We start from the raw sequence: 18,707 nt of genomic DNA, 5'->3' as shown, positions 1-18,707 counted from the left end.
TTACATTTATTAAAGGTATCAAATAAGGAATATTGGGGGTGATTGCCAAAATCTATGAGTACCTTACTCTTTTAAAATCGAACAAATGAAATAGGGAATATTATGCTGTTACAATTATGAATACTTGCTACAATCTAGGAGGGCATACTCTTTTTTCTTTTCTTTTTTGGTAAAAAGGGCCTTACTCTTTTTAAACCGAACACTGAAATTAGGGGATGGGTTGAAAAATATACTTCGAATAAATTTGGTATCAAAACTTTATAAAAATTAAAGGTTGTTTAAAAGATAAATAGATTTTTTAATTAACATTTTTTGAAAAATTGGGAATATGCTGTAGTACCTTTTATTCAAATTCGATTTTCATATTTTTGGTTTGATTAAATTGTCCATCATTATACATTGCATTTTGATAAACGAATCATAACATATAGGTAGGTGTAATGAATCATCTTAATAAGCATGTGAACATTGATTTAATTTTCTGAGAATCCATACGTTATATTCATCTTGGTTAGTGTTTCATAGTTTTAAATTATTGTGTTATGGAATATGGTTTGTTTAGAGTTTTAACCCCGAAAACTTCATATTTCAGGGTATAGGGTTTGATTACGAAAGATGATTTCGATGGGATTTTCATGGAATAGGATTTGATTATGAAGATGATTTTGATGGGCTCATCATTCTTTCCGATTTATTTAAAAAGGCACGAGCTTACGCGGATGTGGGCCTTAATTGTTTCAATGCATTTTGATGACGTTATGGATATGTTTTAATAACTGAAGATTTCTGATTGGTCAAAATATATTGGCGTCATTTATTTTTTTTAAAAGGAAAATAGGCAATGGCAGAGATTTGTAAATAACTTGAAAAGGCAGGGGTATAATCCTAGTAGGTATTCTGCTTTAATAGTATAGATATAAAAGAAAAATGGATTTCTTTTCAACTTCTTTGTTATTTTGTTTTAATTGTTGGATTAACTTCGCTTCTCATACCAAAGGTACAATAGTCTCAAATGTTTTTATTTTATTTTGCCTTTGTTCTTGTCATCACCATACAACTCACAAATTTCTCTTTTTAATAATGTTTTATGTAATTTTTATTATAAACTTGAGTTTTTTATGAATTAAATTCTTTTTTTTGTATTATTTAAGGGCTTCATTTTCTAATTTCGTATTGGACCTCGAATCTCTTAGGACCGGCACTGCCCCATATACCTTCGGTGTTCTCTTATGCATGTTGCATAAGATTTAACAGAAGACACTTACACGAGATTTCTGACTTTGAAATCTGCGGTCTACCATACAAGAATCAAATCAGATCTCTTAACATTAATTACACCACAAAAAAAAAGAGAATCAAATCAGAATCTGATGATTTCGTTTAACAACTGAATGATTTGGTGTAACATGCAGGTGAAATTGAAACTTAACCAAACGTGGTATAGTTTTGTACTGGTAGGTGAGATCGGATCATCTATATATACATACACTCGGCATAAATCATTTAAAGACACACACTAAAGTGTTTACTCAAAATAAATAAATAAAATGGCAGATGCTGTTGTAGTGATCTCTGAGACCATTGTCCAACCAGAGAGCTACGAGGATGGATCTGATCGGGTTAAGATCCATCTCACTCCATTTGATCTCTTCTTCCTTCGAACCGAATACGCACAAAGAGCTCTCATCTTCCCGCAACCAGACCCGGAAACCAACATAATCTCTCAACTGAAGTCCTCTCTGTCCATCGCTTTGAAGATATTCTACCCCTTAGCTGGACGTCTAGTCAAGACCCACAACGAAGACGACGAAACGGTGTCGTTTTTCATAGACTGCAATGGTTCAGGCGTCAGATTCGTACATGCTTCGGCTGTAACCGTGTCGGTGAATGATGTTTTGGATCCGGCTAACGCTGCCGTCCCTGGTTTCTGGAACGCGTTTTTCCCGCTCAACGGAGTTGAAAGCTGGGAAGGGGTCTCGGAGTCGTTGGTTGCGTTCCAAGTAACGGAGTTGAAAGACGGAGTTTTCATCGGATATGGTAATAACCATATGGTTGCAGACGGAATATCAATGTGGAGTTTCTTCAGAACATTGACGGAGATTTGTTGCTCTGCCGGCGGCCAGAAAATGTTTCCTCCTTTGCCTCTACGTGAGTGGTTTCTCGACGGGATTGACTACCCTATTCGAGTTCCCATCTCGGAGACGATATTTGCAAAAGTTGTTTCTCCCTCGTCGTCACCCCCTGATTTGCGAAAGAAGATCTTTCGGTTCACGAGTAGAAGCATCTCTGAGCTCAAAGAGAAAGCCAACGATGAGGTTGTTGGTTTTGATGATGATGAGGATACACAAATCTCTTCGTTTCAAGCCGTTATGGCGCATATGTGGCGATCAATAACCAAAAACAGTGATCTCAATCCTCAAGAAGTGGTCCATTGCAAGTTAGCAATGGATATCAGACAGAGGCTAAACCCTCCGCCCGAGAAAGAGTGTTTTGGAAGCATGGTTGGACTGGCGACTGCCACCACAACCGCCGGAGAAATGCTTAACAACGGTCTGGGTTGGGTGGCTTTGCAGCTGAACAAAACCGTGAGGTCACAGACGAATGAGGTATACAATCGGTTTGCTGAGAATTGGGTTAAAACCCCCAAAATACCGAATGGTTTGGTGGTAAATAACTCTCTCGTTATTGCTAGCTCTCCACGGTTCAATGTGTTTGGAAACGATTTTGGTTGGGGTAAACCGATTGCGGTTCGACCTGGACCGGGAATTGCTGGTCATGGTAAAATCCTTGTTTACCCGGGAACTGAACAAGGAAGTATGGAGGTTCATACGTCTTTATGGTCTCACGTTTTGGAGAAATTATTGGCTGATGGAGAGTTTTTACAACATGTCGTTCGTCTGTATTAATCCAAATCAAGTGTAATTTGTTTTTATGCAACCAAACCATCGAAATCAACTCTAAATGTTCACTTCTGCAGTCTGTGTGTTAGTTAGTACACTAACCCCTCCGTGGGCTTTTGTTCTAACTTTTATCTCAAGTTTCAAAAAGTAAAAAAAAATTGATGATATTATCAAGGGTTTTTAGTAAATAAATCCTTATAAATCGGAAAAAATCTCTCCAAACTAAAATTCATACGCAATAAATCTTCAATTTTAATTTCGTTAATGTATGTTACTTTCTGTCTAAAATACCGTGACGGAGGGTGATACACATTAACGAGTTATAAGTTGATGACTTATAATCTTGAAAATTTGATTGCGGGGTTTTTCTTCCGATTCAAAAATAGTCTAGGAGTTATATCATTAAATGTTTTAAAACTTTTATTATCATTTATGCATTGTTTAAAATTGATTTATAAGCTTTTAAAACTAATTTATAAATTCTTATACATTACTTTATTAATCTTATAAGAAATTTATAAAATTTCATAAATATTTAATATTTTTACAAATGATTAATAAGATTTCATAATGATTTTGATTTTGTAAGCTTTTACAATTCATCCTACTTTTTAGAATAAAATAATACAAGATTATTCATGATACTACGGAAACATGAAGTACTGCATAAACATGAAGTAATACAATAAATCAAGAATAATAAATCAAAGATATTGTTTTATTGATCAATATGACAAAAGTACAACATATTGGTTCAAAAATCAAGGAGAAGAAGAATAACCCTGCATTATTTTTTTGGATAGGAAGAAAGTATAACTCAAAGGTCAGAACTTGTGAAAATATAAAAAGAAAACTAGCGTCCTATAAGTAGGAAGATTGACTTCTTGAATTAATTATATTCGACACTAGTTAAGATTTAAAATACCTTTAAAATTTAAATTAATTAATATTAGACATTAGGCATATGAGACAAATTTTCTTATAATTCAAATAATTTAATATTTCTAAGTTATATTAAGTTTTAAGTAGTGTTCATAATTGTCAATTTAGGATTTAAAAAAAATTATATTAAGTTTCTATTAGTTAAACCTCTCAACTGAAGATGAATCTTACAAAAAAATTTTTAACTAAAGCTGAAAAAAAATTGAGGGTAACAAAAGTAAAATAAAATAAAATTGAAAGTTTATTTTATACGATTTTTAGGTGAGAAATTTTTTTACGATTTATCTTTAGTTGAAGAGTTTATTACTAAAGACTTAGATCAGCAATAAACGCATCCATCCATGAAACCTACTCCTCCGGTTGAAGATCGGAATCTCAATCGTCCCCATGGCTCGTAACTGAGCTCTGATACCACTAATACGTGAAACGTATCTCTTGGGATCAAAGCAGCAATAAAGCAAAGGAAACACAAACGTAGATTGACGATAAGAACGGTATTATAACCTTGAGAGAATTATTAATGGAGTCTCTCATCTCCCACTCTTGTGATCTAATCTCTAGATAAAAGATAACTAATGGTATTGTTCTGTATTTGTACCCGACTCACACCTTCCTCCTCCTCCTCATGCAGACGTGATGAAACATCCCATGTGCACCAAATCTCCAGCTCAGCATGACAGTCCACATTTATTCCTTATTCTAGAAGCTTTGCCAAGATAATAACCAACTCTTCTTCTTGGGCTAAATGATTCCTCCAAGCCCTTTATATTCTTTGGGCCTTGTTGATGAGAATAGCACATGTAACACATAGTCTAATCATTTGCTTAAAGAGAGTTGAATTAGGGATCATTACAAGTTCATTACCAGCATTTTTCTCAATTTACTCACAAACTTTTCCCAAATCAAAACCAAATCCATCCTCAAAAGTAATGAAAACAACTCAAGCATATGACCATACAACAAGGATTCTACATTTTGTCTCATATTCAACAATACACAAAACCAAACAAACGAACACTCACTTTGACGACAGAAGAATCTCTGGTTTCTTCGACTTGCTTGGAGTGTTAACATTTGACAACCCATCAACACTCTCAGCAGAAGCAGTCTTCGCAGCGGCCCGCGCGCTTGCATCAAGATTAACTAAACTCCTTGTAGCTAGAATCGCCTGCGGGTTCAAATCATGAGAAGCTCTTGCGTACAACGACCTCACCGCATTGGAAGCTGCATCTTTAACATCTTCACTATTCAACGGACTAAGCAAGCAGTGACCAAGAATCCGTAGAATCGGCTGAAGCAGCTCCCATGGAAGTGGAATCCTCACACCTCCTCCAACTCCAACTCCAACGCCATTAGAGCTAATAACCTGTTCCTCCTCCTCTTCCTCAACCTCCTCCGCCTCGATCTCACTGCTTCCATTTAAAGAAGACGAAGAATCAACAAATCCATTAGTCAACGCCAAGACTTTATCTCCCTCTCCATCGATCTTCTCCTTGCAATCACAATCTTGCCCCGCCCAAGCGCCGGCGAAGCTACACAGCTCGAGCTTAGACCAAGCCGGCATCTGAGAGATCTCCTTGAAGTAGCACTGCATCCCCACCCCGACTATCCCGGCGCGTTTCGTCGACTTCACCGCGACCTGAGGCTCCAGCTGCGGCGACAAGACTCCAACGGAGGCCACGTGGTTGCTCGAATCACGCGATCTATCAACGCCGCCGTTTCGCGGCGTGTGGTAGAGAGACGGCTGAGAGAGATCGGGGATGTGCACGAGTACGCCTTTCCCGGCGCGGGATTTCACCTCGGCGGCGTAGATCGCGAGGAGGACGGCCTCGAATCCCGAGAGGGAAGGGAGGGAGGAGGAGTCCGAGGAGTGGATTCGAGATAGGTAGGTCCCGGCGAGTAAAGGGAGGAACGAGAGGACGACGAGGCGGAGAGGTTGATCGGAGGAGAGGTAGGTCTCGTAAAGCCACTGACAGAGCGGGTCGGATCCGGATCCGGAGGATGGATCGCGAAGAGAAGCCGAGATCAAGGAGTAAGCGGGGCGCGAGGAGAGTAGCGACAGCGCTGGGCGATCGGAATCCGCTAAAGAGGAGATCGGAGCTTCGTCGCCGGAGGAGAGGAGAGATGAGAGGGAGAGGATGCGAGAGCGCTGCTTGGAGACTGATTCCCACCATGAATGCATCGGATCTCGGTCGGAGGCAGTTGCGGCGGCGGGTTTCAAACGGTGAGGGGTGGTTGAAGATGACGGAGAAGGTGAGCCGCCGTTAGGTTTGACGGAGAAGTCCATCGTGGGTCTTTTGCTGGATTGTAGCGACACCGAAAATGAAGGGAGGATTTTAATTAATTTATTTTCTTAAAGATGATGAGGACTGGTAGTTACAATTTGTTTCGTTTGGGGTAATTCCGAAGGTTTATGAAAGTTATGGGGTGTTTTAAGAGAGTAAAGAACTATTATTAGGGCCTTGTTACTTGGGCTTCCAGCTCACGGCCCAATCATAATAGTGTGATTAATTGTCATTAATCAACTGCACGTTGAACTTATCTACTGAAGATTTTGTATTTTTTGTGCCAATAGGACTGAAGGAAATCTCACCTTATCCACATTACAACCACAATCTCTTTACATGCACGTCCACGTCATCATCATCATCATCATCCACTTTCATCTATAATACTAAAATCTAAATCTCTTCACCCTTCACCACCCAACCAATCAAGACCTGACTACTCTTGAAGTTTCTGAAACAACAGGGCATTTTAATGGCGGCCATGAACTCGAGTGTTCTCACCTGCAGCTACGCTATCTCTGGTGCTGGCTCAGCAGAACTGAACCAGAAAGTGGGTTTGGTGAATTCATCAGTTGGTTTTGGTCAAAAGAAACAAACGCTTCCTGTGATCAAAGCAGCTCAAAGAGTCGGTGGTGATGATGTTAATGGAAGAAGATCCGCAATGGTGTTCTTAGCTGCTACACTCTTCTCCTCTGCTGCTGTATCTGCTTCCGCTAATGCTAGCGTCTTCGATGAATACCTCGAGAAGAGCAAAGCCAACAAAGTAAAAGTCTTGAAAACGTTGTTGAGATCTTTTAAGAAACCTCTATATGCTAAGTAATGGTTTTTATTTGATAAATTTGATGTATATATAGGAGCTGAATGATAAGAAGAGATTGGCAACAAGTGGAGCAAACTTTGCGAGAGCGTTTACTGTCCAGTTCGGAAGCTGCAAGTTCCCTGAGAATTTCACTGGCTGCCAAGATCTTGCCAAGCAAAAGGTTATTCCTTAAACTCAACCTTTTTTCTTTCTTTCTTTTGAGGACAATCTTTTTTGAAGAGATAGTGATATTTCTTCTTAATTGTTATTTTGTATATGCAGAAAGTCCCATTTATCTCAGAAGATCTGGCGTTGGAATGCGAAGGCAAAGACAAGTTCAAGTGTGGTTCCAATGTTTTCTGGAAATGGTGATTGATTATCTTTTTGTTTGTCTTTTTAGTCCATTCTTGTGTAAACTCAACAATGTATCTATCCATCTCTCTGTTCATCAAAGTTTCATATCCATTTGAATTTAAAAGAAACCGAAGAAACTCTGAGTGTGTAATGAAACATTATTATTCCTTGTGGTGGTGGTGAAAGGAAGTGAATACAAAGAGTTGCAATGAAACGAAAGACGAAGAAACAATCAGAGAGATGAAGCATTCTCTTGCTCAGCTATGGAGTCGCGAACTGCTTTCAAAAGCAGAGGCATTATCTTCTCGTTAGCAACTATAATCCCTGTGTCCAAATCAAGATACTTCCCTTTCGAGAAATCCAATGCCTTTCCACCTGCATCCGTCACGATCCCACCAGCCTCTGCGTCCCATAAACATAACCAAATATTGCATTCACATTCACATATTCGGTAATATTGTAATGTTTATTATGTTGTTGTTGTTAGCTCCAGGAAAGGAGCTGGTTCAATGCAAAAACAGAGCATGTGTTACATGACTCACTTGGTATGTGAGATACCGGTTCAAAGTGGTTATGAGCTGATGACGTGGAGACATCGGCTTAGAAGATCTTTGCTGTGGTGATACGCTTGAGAAGATTTGCTGTTAGCTTAATATTAGGAGATGAGAATATTATGTAACAGAGTATATAACTGTGACTAGATAGTAGATTTAGGTTACGGTTTTAGAGATTGAAAAGAGCAAGTGTAAGAGGCTGTTCTACACTGGCTCGCGTGGGTACAATTGGTGTAGTTCGATCACCAGTTGGTTAGTTGGATAGATTAAGGATTGGTCCGTCACAAGTCAGTATTGACGTTGTATAAATCGGATTAGACAGGTCTTGTAAGATTGTCTAAGAAATTCTTAATAAAACAAGTTGTGTTGTGGAAACGTGGGTCAGTTCTTATACTTTGGTATCCGTTTGATCTTTCATTTGGTATCAGAGCGGGTCTCCTCTGTGGACTCAAGTAGTCTACTCACAGGTTGAGATCCTGCGATCATCATGGAAACCATGAAAAGAACTGGTTGCACTGCAAAAACCAATCATGCTAGATGAGGAAAACTTTGGACACTGGAAAGCCAGGATGCGACACATCATCAGAGGCATTGACGAAGATGCTTGGACTGCAGTTGAGCAAGGATGGTCAGCACCCACCATGATCATGGATGATAAGTCTAAAGAACCCTTACCCAAGGAGAGATGGACAGACTCTGATAAAGCTGCTTCAAAATTTAACTCTAAAGCTCTCACCACAATCTTCTCCGCTGTAGATCTTGATCAGTTCAAGATAATTCAAGGTTGTGAGTCTGCCAAGGAAGCATGGGACACTCTGATCAATCATTTTGAAGGGAACACTAGCGTTAGACGTACCAGGATTGATCATCTAGCCTCAAAATTTGAAAACCTACGCATGGAGGATGATGAATCAATTGGAAGTTTCATTTCAAAGATCAGCTCTATATCAAATGAAGCATCTGTGCTTGGCAAGAAGTACAATGAAAAGAAACTTGTGAAGAAGCTTCTGAGATGTCTTCCAGCTCGATTTGAAGCCTATAAAGCTGTTCTGAAAATTGCTGTCAACACTGACGAGATGAAGTTCGATCAACTAGCAGGGATTCTGAAGGTACATGACCTTGAGCGAGTGGAAGAAAGTCCTAAAAGTCAGAAGGGGATTGCATTCTCAGCTGATACACAAGAAGTCGATCGAGTCAAGCGAATTGAGGACAACATGGTCCTCATGGCTAAGAATTTCAACAAGATGATTAAGAGAGTTGAAAAAGGACAGAGCCGCTCGAACAACAGATTCCAGAACAGAGACAGTGAACGAACCTCCAACCAGAATTCAAGGAACGATTCAGGTCGAGGAAATCGCAGAAAGGACCTACAATGCCATGAATGTGAAGGTTATGGTCACTATCGCAACGAATGTCCTCTGACAAAGAGAAAGGAGTTAAAATGCATTGAGTGCAAAGGATATGGTCACACCAGAAGTGAATGCCCCAACAACCTCAAAAAGGACAAGTCTCTTATCTGCTTCAGCGACACTGAGTCAGAAAGTGATGAGGATAACGATGAACTGCTCCTAAACTTTGTAGCATTAGTCAGCAAAGACGACAAACCTGAAATCATCTCAAGTTCAGATTCGGAGTCAGATACTGAACAAGACGCAGACGAGGTATCTACAGACATCAAAACAGAATATCGAGTTCTATTTGACAAATTCACTGAACTGAGTTTAGAGAATCTACAACTGATCAAGGATAGAGCGATGTTAAAGGCTCAAGTAAACATTCTGGAGCTGGAACAACCTGAAACAAAAGTCAGTCAGAACTCGACTGAATTAGTCGAAGAGAAGAAGAACGACATGTCTGCCCTTGAGAAAACTATCTCCAATCAAGCGTACAATCTGAAGAATCTGGAAATCAGATACGATCAAACTCAACACTTACTGAGTGAAGAAATGGAGAAGAGTCGGTTACTGCAACGAGAACTCAGTGACAACTACAAGAAGTTGAGAATGCTCAATACAGGCTCCAGCACTCTGGATCACATTCTGAATCAAGGGCAGTCCCCTGCAATCAACCGAGGACTCGGATATCAAGGAACAACGTCTCAGACTGGTGATCACACAAAAGGCATCAAATTTGTGAAGAGCTCACAGCAGTCTGTACCAACTGATCATCAGGTAGTTGCACCATCCAAAGCTGATAAAAGAGATCAAATTCAGAGAAAAGTAATTGCTCGACAGAATGTATGTCTGTTCTGTTGCAAACCAGGACACAAGGTTTCAAACTGTTTTTTTCGCAGACGCCAACATCAACGGGCATGGTCTCTGAACAAATGTTTTCTTGAACCAACCAGAGTAGGATGTGTGTGGATAGCCAAGACAGATCTTTATCCAAACTATGGAAACAGAGTTCCTCTTAAACTCAACTCTGTAGAAGAGGGTGTCAAATCGCCAGTCAATACTCAAAGGGAAGGCAAAGCCATCATGTGCAACTCAGCGTTCATGCAAGACTGGGCCTCAACTGAAGAGGATTCAGTGTCACATTCAGACTGCGATATGACACTCTCCGATGATGAAGACAGTAGCGAAGAATTGTCATACACGGTCAACTCAAGACCCATAGTAGCTGGAGTCGCTTATACCTCCACTGACAACTCTGTAACCACTGAAGTTCCATGGTACTTTGATAGTGGTTGCTCAAGACACATGACCGGAACACTGAGTTGCTTGGATAAAGTGGAATACATCAAAGGAGGAAAGGTCACATTTGGTGATGGTGGCTATGGAAAAATCCGAGGTGTAGGAAACACTAACAGAGCAGACTTACCTAACCTCATAAACGTGTACTTTGTGGATGGACTGAAAGCCAATCTTATTAGTGTGAGCCAGCTCTGCGATGAAGGACTTCAAGTCATCTTTGATAAGAAGGAGTGTCGTGCAGTTAACGAAAAAGGAACCATAGTCTTGGTGGGGTTTCGATCAGAAAACAACTGCTACATGTGGAAACCTTCAAACCAATGCATGTCAGCTAAAGAATCTCAAAGTGACCTCTGGCATAAGAAACTAGGACACATGAACACTAATGGCCTATCCAGATTGGTACGCGCAGAGGTAGTAAGAGGAGTGCCAATGCTCGAGGATATCTCAGACAACGTATGTGGAGCGTGTTGCAAAGGTAAACAAATCAAGGTTCAACACAAGCAGGTATCTCAGATTAACTCGAAACACGTTTGTGAGCTTATTCATATGGATCTTATGGGTCCGATAACTCCTAACAGTGTTGCTGAAAAGCAATACATCTTTGTACTTGTTGATGATTTTTCCAGGTTCACTTGGGTTAGGTTCCTGAAACACAAGTCAGACGCAGTTGATAGCTTTCGAATTCTGGCGCTACAACTCAAACAAGAGAAGGGTGGCATAGTTCAAATTCGAAGTGATCATGGAGGTGAGTTTCAGAACAAGGACTTTGACACTTTCTGCCAGAGTCAAGGCATTCAACACCAGTATGCTGCACCAAGGACTCCTCAACAAAATGGGATTGTAGAACGGAAAAATCGAACCCTTCAAGAAATGGCAAGAGCCATGCTCGCTGGAAACAACGTTCCATCTGGATTCTGGGCTGAAGCTGTTAACACAACATGCTATATCATCAATAGAGTGTATGTAAAACCAAAGACGAAGACAACGCCATATGAAATCTTCAAAGGAAAGACTCCTAACCTGAGTTTCTGTCATGTCTTTGGATGCCTATGTTACATCTTGAATGACAAAGACAACCTAGGCAAGTTCGATGCCAAGAGTGACGTGGGGATGTTTCTCGGTTACTCTACAAACAGCTCAGCCTTTCGAGTTTACAATTCAAGGACCAAGCTAATTGATGACAAAGTCAACGTGGTGTTTGATGATCGAATGGGTTTTTATCAGACTGATGCAGCTCAAAGAAATGTATGTGTCACACCTGATGCAGCGATTGACATTAACCCCATCACTACACCAACACCTGACGTAACCCCTGAGATTGACGACCAGATCCTACCTTCCTCAGTCACGGTTCACAAAAATCACTCCCCAGATGATGTCATTGGAGGAGTACTCGATGATAGAGTGACTCGCAAGAAACAAATTGACTTCAAGGGGATGGTCAAACTCGCATGCTTTCTGGTAGAGATGGCGAGAACAGATTGCTTCATCTCACAAATTGAACCAAGGAACATTCAAGAAGCATTGGATGATGAATTCTGGACTGCATCAATGCATGAGGAAATGGACCAGTTCATCAGACTTCAAGTCTGGGACTTAGTACCAAGGCCAACAGATGCGAATGTGATTGGTACTAAATGGCTGCACAAGAACAAAACTGATGAGAATGGGAATGTCGTCAGAAACAAGTCAAGACTAGTAGCACAGGGCTACTCCCAGATTGAAGGCATTGACTTTGATGAGACTTTCGCTCCTGTGGCACGACTCGAGGCCATACGTCTACTGTTCGGCATTGCCTGCAAACTGAGAATCAAGCTGTACCAAATGGACGTTAAAAGCGCGTTTCTAAATGGGGTACTCCAGGAAGAAGTGTATGTAACACAGCCTAAAGGATTTGAGGATCCTCACTTCCCGAATCATGTGTACAAGCTGAAAAAAGCACTTTATGGCCTGAAGCAAGCTCCGAGGACATGGTATGAGCGACTAACTCAATTCCTGACCGAGACAGGTTTTAAGAGAGGAGGGGTTGACAAGACACTGTTCATCCAGGAAATAGACTCACACATTCTGGTCATCCAAGTCTACGTCGATGACATCATATTTGGGAGCACATCCAAGTACCTTGTCAAGGAGTTTGTGAAAACCATGACTAAAGAATTTGAGATGAGCATGGTAGGTGAGTTAACATACTTTCTTGGTCTACAAATCAAGCAAATGGACGATGGAATATTCGTGACTCAAAGCACCTACGCGAAAAATCTGATTAAACGATTCGCCATGGTAACCTGCAAGACTGCAAGAACACCTATGAGCACGACCACCAAGCTCTCACGTGACGAGGACGGCAGAAAGGTGGATGAGAAACTGTACAGAGCCATGATCGGTAGTCTTCTTTACCTCACTGCAAGTCGCCCTGACCTATGCCTGAGCGTAGGGATCCGTGCTCGCTATCAAGCCTCTCCGAAGGAATCACACATGAATGCTGTAAAACGAGTGATCAAATATGTGAAAGGAACCCTGAATTTTGGCCTGCACTATACCTTTGAAACTAACCTTAATCTTGCAGGGTATTGTGATGCAGACTGGGCAGGGTGTGTAGATGACAGAAGAAGCACATCAGGAGGCTGCTTCTTTCTAGGTAACAACATGGTCTCATGGCACAGCAAGAAACAGAATTGCGTCTCCCTATCAACAGCTGAGGCTGAATACATAGCGTTAGGAAGCTGCTGCACTCAACTCCTGTGGATGCGACAAATGCTTGTTGACTATGGGTATGTCTCTGACCCTATGTTAGTTCACTGTGACAACATGAGTGCCATTAACTTAACTAAGAATCCTGTGCAACACTCTCGCACTAAGCATGTTGACCTTAGACACCACTTTGTGAGAGAATTGGTAGAACTGAAACTTGTGATCATTGAACATGTCTCATCTGAAAATCAATTAGCAGATATCTTCACTAAACCTCTCGACTTCAACACCTTTCTGGGACTCAGAAAGGCGTTGGGAATTGTCGACCTATAATCACCTCACCCATAATGTCCTAGGGGGTAGATAAGCTCAGGTAGTAGTAAGCTCACCTCAAGTCACTCCTCTCAAAACCTTGTATCAACAATTTGTTGGAAGTCATAATCTGAGCTGGTCTTAGCTATCTTGGTCACGAGACTCTACTGTGAAGGACACTCATCTTGGATCAGGATGCTAAAACATTCTGAGCTGAGCACTGATCACTGTCTGGATTGAGTCAAGAAACACAGAAACGTCAGACAAAGTGTCACATTCTAGAATAACCGTGTGAAAGGCCTAAAAGGAAGAACACTCGTCCTGGAACAGGGTGTCACAACACTCTGTATCTAAGACGATCACTGTTCGGATTAGGCAAAATCAGATATTAGTGTGACATTCATCATGGATCAGGGTGCCACAACACTCTGCATCTGTAATGCTCTTTGCCCTACTAAGACGTTGATTTTGAAAAAAAAAAAAAAAAAAAAAAAAAAAAAAGGACCTTATAGGTTCCCATTGTAGAGGCAGAGATGGGAGCACAATGCTGTGACTTGAAGTGTTTCTAAAGTGTGACCAAGCTAAGCGACTGATCTAGTTTCCAGCAAAACTTCTAGTGAACTATTCTGTGTCAGCTACTCGGCTGAGCAAGCTACAGAGTGGAGTTGAATCATTGCTTTTCATTCGCTTATTTTTGACTTGAGTTTATCTGAATCTGTCTGAGCTAGCCGTATCTTTTCCCATGGGACGTTGAATAGTTGTATATATTTTGCACTAGATAAATTCTCGAAAATCATGTCACGATGATCACAGAAACCAGTCCTATTACTCTCTACATATGTGTCTTGCTTAAAAATGCATTAGGATTTCTTGGTATAAAGGTGAATATTGGGCTCAAATGTCATTTGTGAAACAAGCTTATGGGTCAGTGAGATGGGCCTAAACAAGCTAAAACGCTACTTAAACGCTAAGGGTTTTCAGCTCAGTTGCCACACTCCAAACCGAGAAACCCCACAGCTCTCTCTCATCCCAACGAGCAACATGCAACCTCGGAGAAGCTCGCGATTGAGACAATCACTGGAGACTCAAAGCTCTCTGATATCCCCGATCAACCCAAGTTCATCACCGTGTCAGCGGAAATCCTCACGCAAGCGTCTCCGCCGCCCCACGCCGGCTACTCCGCCACTCCCGGAACCTGAGGTTGAATCTCTCTCTGAGGATAACACAGATGATAACGATTCCGACGGATCTCTTGAAGAAGCCGCCTCTGACGATACTCAAGAGGAACAACGAGACGAGTTTCTTCCAAAAGGACCAAGATACGAGGAGAGTCGCCAACAGTTCCAGATCCTGATTCAATCCAACCCCGCGCTTCTCCGACCATCCAGGGCACCAATCAACTCTCGCTTTGCTACTGTGGAAGCAACTGAAAGGTATCGGAATCTGAAGAACAGGAAGTTTCTTGTTCAGTATCGTCTTCCTGTAGACGAAGAGAATCTTCAAGATGTCAAGAAGGTGATTATGGACTCAGGCCTGATTTACACGGTTATTGACTCTGACCCGTTCAAACCAAGCGTGATAAGACAGTTCATCGCAAATCTGGTGGATGCCGAGCCTAGAGGAGATGGAGTTGCAGTCTATGTCAAAGGCTCCCTGGTGAACTTCTCACCAAGCCTGATCAACTCTTTGTATCTCATTCCAGCATTTGAGGAGGATCCTGACTGGTCAACCTATAACATGGATCGAGTGTGTACGTTTCTGACCAACAAGCGAATCCGCCGCTGGGAAGATATGAGCTCCAAGTTTCTCACTGCCACAAATCAAGTACTGTACAAACTTGTTTGTGCTAACTGGATCCCAACCACAAGCTACACAGCTATGAACCCAGAGCGTCTTCGATTCATCTACATGCTCTACCATGACCGTAAATTCGACTTCGGAAAGCTTGTCTACAACCAGATCATGGCAATGGCTGAGAACACGAGAACCGAACGCACTCGAAGAATCATCTTCCCCAACCTGATTCAGCAAGTGTTGCTGTTCCAACGCAACGTTCCTCCGGACTCTGACGATGAGGAATTCACTGGCTTGCCAAAGAAAGTAGTCAAAGACAAGAAGGCAGGCTTAGGGTCTGGAACCGAGTCTAGGTCGCCTAACCTTGAAGAAGACATTGAGCATGCTATAGCTGGTCTCAAGGCCATCAGCATGCGTCTTAGGAGTAAGATGATCTAGAGGAGTTGAAATAACTAATGTTGCATCAGTACTAATGTGATTTTATCTTAATGTGCATCTATGCAGGGGGAGAATACCCACATCAGCAGCAGAATGGAGACAGTGATGGTGGAAGTGACTGAGGGAACGCCATTTGTAGTCGATTCATCTATAGGCTCAAATTTTCATGTGTTTGAATTGTCTCGTAATTGATCGGGAGACAATGAGCTTATTGGATGTATTTTGGTAGTTAGGGTGAACTTCTCGATTATGGTTTTAAGTTGTGTTCCAGGTTGTGTAATATCCTAGGGTTGTATCAAAGACTATTATCTGATTTGAATTCATGGTTTGAATGGATTGTTGGGTCTATTTTTCAACCATAGCATATCTCCTGTTAACAATGGTTTTGCAGGTAGCATAGAGTGTCACATTCAGATAAAAAGGGGGAGAATGTTAGCTCCAGGAAAGGAGCTGGTTCAATGCAAAAACAGAGCATGTGTTACATGACTCACTTGGTATGTGAGATACCGGTTCAAAGTGGTTATGAGCTGATGACGTGGAGACATCGGCTTAGAAGATCTTTGCTGTGGTGATACGCTTGAGAAGATTTGCTGTTAGCTTAATATTAGGAGATGAGAATATTATGTAACAGAGTATATAACTGTGACTAGATAGTAGATTTAGGTTACGGTTTTAGAGATTGAAAAGAGCAAGTGTAAGAGGCTGTTCTACACTGGCTCGCGTGGGTACAATTGGTGTAGTTCGATCACCAGTTGGTTAGTTGGATAGATTAAGGATTGGTCCGTCACAAGTCAGTATTGACGTTGTATAAATCGGATTAGACAGGTCTTGTAAGATTGTCTAAGAAATTCTTAATAAAACAAGTTGTGTTGTGGAAACGTGGGTCAGTTCTTATACTTTGGTATCCGTTTGATCTTTCAGTTGTTACCTGTAACAACTATAGCACCAGCAACATGGTCCCAAATCTTCTCACGGTATCCTTTGTGAGGAAACCTCAAGTATATAGCTCCATCTCCTCTTGATAAAGCTCCATACTTTGCTTGGCTATCTATCCTGACAGGTGGCGCTTTCACACCGAGTTTCTGTACATAGCAAATAGAGAACGTTGTTCAAATGCACTGTTCTAAAAATCGGTCTAGGCGGCGACTAAGCACTCCCCTAGGCGCCAAATCGGGCTGAACAAAACGATTTTTATAGAACAATTATTTTTTAAAAAGTGGTCTATGTTAAAAAAAAAAACGGTTTAGGCGTCTGCTTAAACAATAATTTCCTATAAAACACCTAGTTACCGCCTAACAGTTGATCAAACAGAATCACATAGGGGGAGACAAGAGATAGAAGCCAACTCACATTGGCAATGGAGCTGGATAGATCATGAAGAGAGTGAGCTCCTTCAAATGATTCAAAGAAGGATGCATCTTCAGGGTTCTCAACGCTAGAGACATGTACTTTGACTGGATCAGAGTTCGAATCTAAAGGCTGCATGTAGGTCCCTGAACCAATTGTAGCATAGAAGAGACATCCTTTTTCCTCTGAAGAAGAAGAGTTCTTGTTCTTGTTGTCGTTTCCTGCTATGGAAGCCAATGGCAAGTTTGGACAAGCAAGCACACCCAACACTACTTTTCCTTCCTCTAGCAATCCTAATGCTACTGCGTACTGATCTCCCCTTAAGAATCTACAATCCACCGAAACAAGTTCAGTGTTAGAAACACACCAATAGTTTCTCAAAGATAGTTTTGAAGACTTTTACCCTTTAGTGCCATCAATGGGATCCAAGACCCAGTGCCGACCGTTAGGACCACCTTCGGAAGTGCCACAGTCAATGGCTCTGAGAATATCATCCGTTGATAAAGTAGAGTCAATTGGTTTGAGTGGATCCTCAGTAGCTAAAGTGTCGTTGACGAGTTTGGTGATGCGTTCGATAATATCCTGAGAACCTTCCTTGCGTAGATCGGCTGAGTCCTATATACATAGTTTTAAGACAATGTGAGTGAGAAGGGTTCAGAACATAAGTAATGTAAGAGAAAGTGTCTGTTCACCTCTTCAGCCACCAATGAAAAGGGTTCGGAACTGAGTTCTCTTTGTAAGAGTAAACTAACAACTGCTTGTGAACCTGAAAGACACAGCAAAAAGACAGTTACTATGTATTGGTTATGTAAAAAAAACATTTTCAGTCTCAGTAAGATTGAAACTAACCATAATCAGCAACGGTGACTGGACTTTTATCAGATTTTGATTGAACATCAGACTGCAACAAAGCCTTTTGAACTTTCTGATTACACCAAAAAGAGAGGATTATATCATTCAATAAAAATGTGAAATATCACAAGATTCTATTCCCCATTACAGAAGCAATACATATTCAAGATGGGTTTTGTAAAAGAATCAAACTTTAAGAGTTATGAGACAGAGGAGAAGGCCCAAGACCTGACAGAGACGAGCTGCGAGTGAAGCAGCTTTCTTAGCGGCATCAAGCTCTTTCTCGTACGCCATTTGATGAAACTACTCTGAGAGTAACAGATAAAGGAGACGACTTTCTTCTGGATACACAGACAACGATGCGGGGTTATATGAAATCTCTTGATCTCGAAATTGATACAAAATGTCTGAAACTGAACCTACGTTGTCCGAAAGCAATTTTATAAACTTGATAATTGCAAAGACAATTATTATAATTTTCCAAATTTACCCACGTTCTTATTTATTCTCTTGAATTAAACCCTGTATTTTAGTTTATGTCAAGAAAAGCCAGAATTGCCTGCTTGTTATTTAGTACCGAACCAAAACAAACGAGAATAAAGGGTCAAAAATCAAAACTTTAAAGTTCATAGGCTTGGTAGTTGAGTTTGGTTAATGGGGATATCGCGCACGTGGATGTGGTGTCTGAAACATTGTGAAATTTATAGGTAGTGAAGATTAAAAACGCATCTTTGATTAATGAA

General features: G+C 41.0%; 4 protein-coding genes across 4 annotated transcripts; 2 read left to right on the top strand and 2 right to left on the bottom strand.

The window, feature by feature from the left end:
- The first annotated feature begins 1,481 nt into the window (after positions 1 to 1,481).
- Positions 1,482 to 3,068, top strand: LOC106364135 (uncharacterized acetyltransferase At3g50280-like). The gene has a single exon (XM_048739494.1). The coding sequence runs from the start codon at positions 1,548 to 1,550 to the stop codon at positions 2,904 to 2,906; it is 1,359 nt and encodes a 452-aa protein (XP_048595451.1). The 5' UTR covers positions 1,482 to 1,547; the 3' UTR covers positions 2,907 to 3,068.
- Positions 3,069 to 4,661: 1,593 nt separating this feature from the next.
- Positions 4,662 to 6,392, bottom strand: LOC106366258. Its single transcript, XM_013805843.3, has one exon. It carries the CDS (start codon positions 6,127 to 6,129, stop codon positions 4,861 to 4,863), a length of 1,269 nt encoding a protein of 422 aa, XP_013661297.2. The 5' UTR covers positions 6,130 to 6,392; the 3' UTR covers positions 4,662 to 4,860.
- Positions 6,388 to 7,452, top strand: LOC106366260 (photosystem I reaction center subunit N, chloroplastic-like). The gene is made up of 3 exons (XM_013805845.3): positions 6,388 to 6,893; positions 6,985 to 7,110; positions 7,212 to 7,452. Exons 1-3 carry the CDS (start codon positions 6,603 to 6,605, stop codon positions 7,299 to 7,301), a joined length of 507 nt encoding a protein of 168 aa, XP_013661299.1. The 5' UTR covers positions 6,388 to 6,602; the 3' UTR covers positions 7,302 to 7,452.
- LOC106366259 (SAL1 phosphatase-like) lies at positions 7,372 to 18,405 on the bottom strand. The gene is made up of 7 exons (XM_013805844.3): positions 18,193 to 18,405; positions 17,962 to 18,037; positions 17,805 to 17,878; positions 17,516 to 17,727; positions 17,116 to 17,440; positions 16,694 to 16,847; positions 7,372 to 7,685 (listed from the first exon to the last, which is right to left on the bottom strand). The coding sequence occupies exons 1-7, from the start codon at positions 18,256 to 18,258 to the stop codon at positions 7,516 to 7,518; spliced, it is 1,077 nt and encodes a 358-aa protein (XP_013661298.2). The 5' UTR covers positions 18,259 to 18,405; the 3' UTR covers positions 7,372 to 7,515.
- Between the last annotated feature and the right edge of the window lie 302 nt (positions 18,406 to 18,707).

Source organism: Brassica napus, chromosome A9 (genome assembly GCF_020379485.1).
Source record: "Brassica napus cultivar Da-Ae chromosome A9, Da-Ae, whole genome shotgun sequence".
NCBI lineage: Eukaryota > Viridiplantae > Streptophyta > Magnoliopsida > Brassicales > Brassicaceae > Brassica > Brassica napus.
The sequence above is the reverse complement of the archived record's forward strand: the minus strand, read 5'-3'. Positions and strand labels throughout refer to the sequence as shown.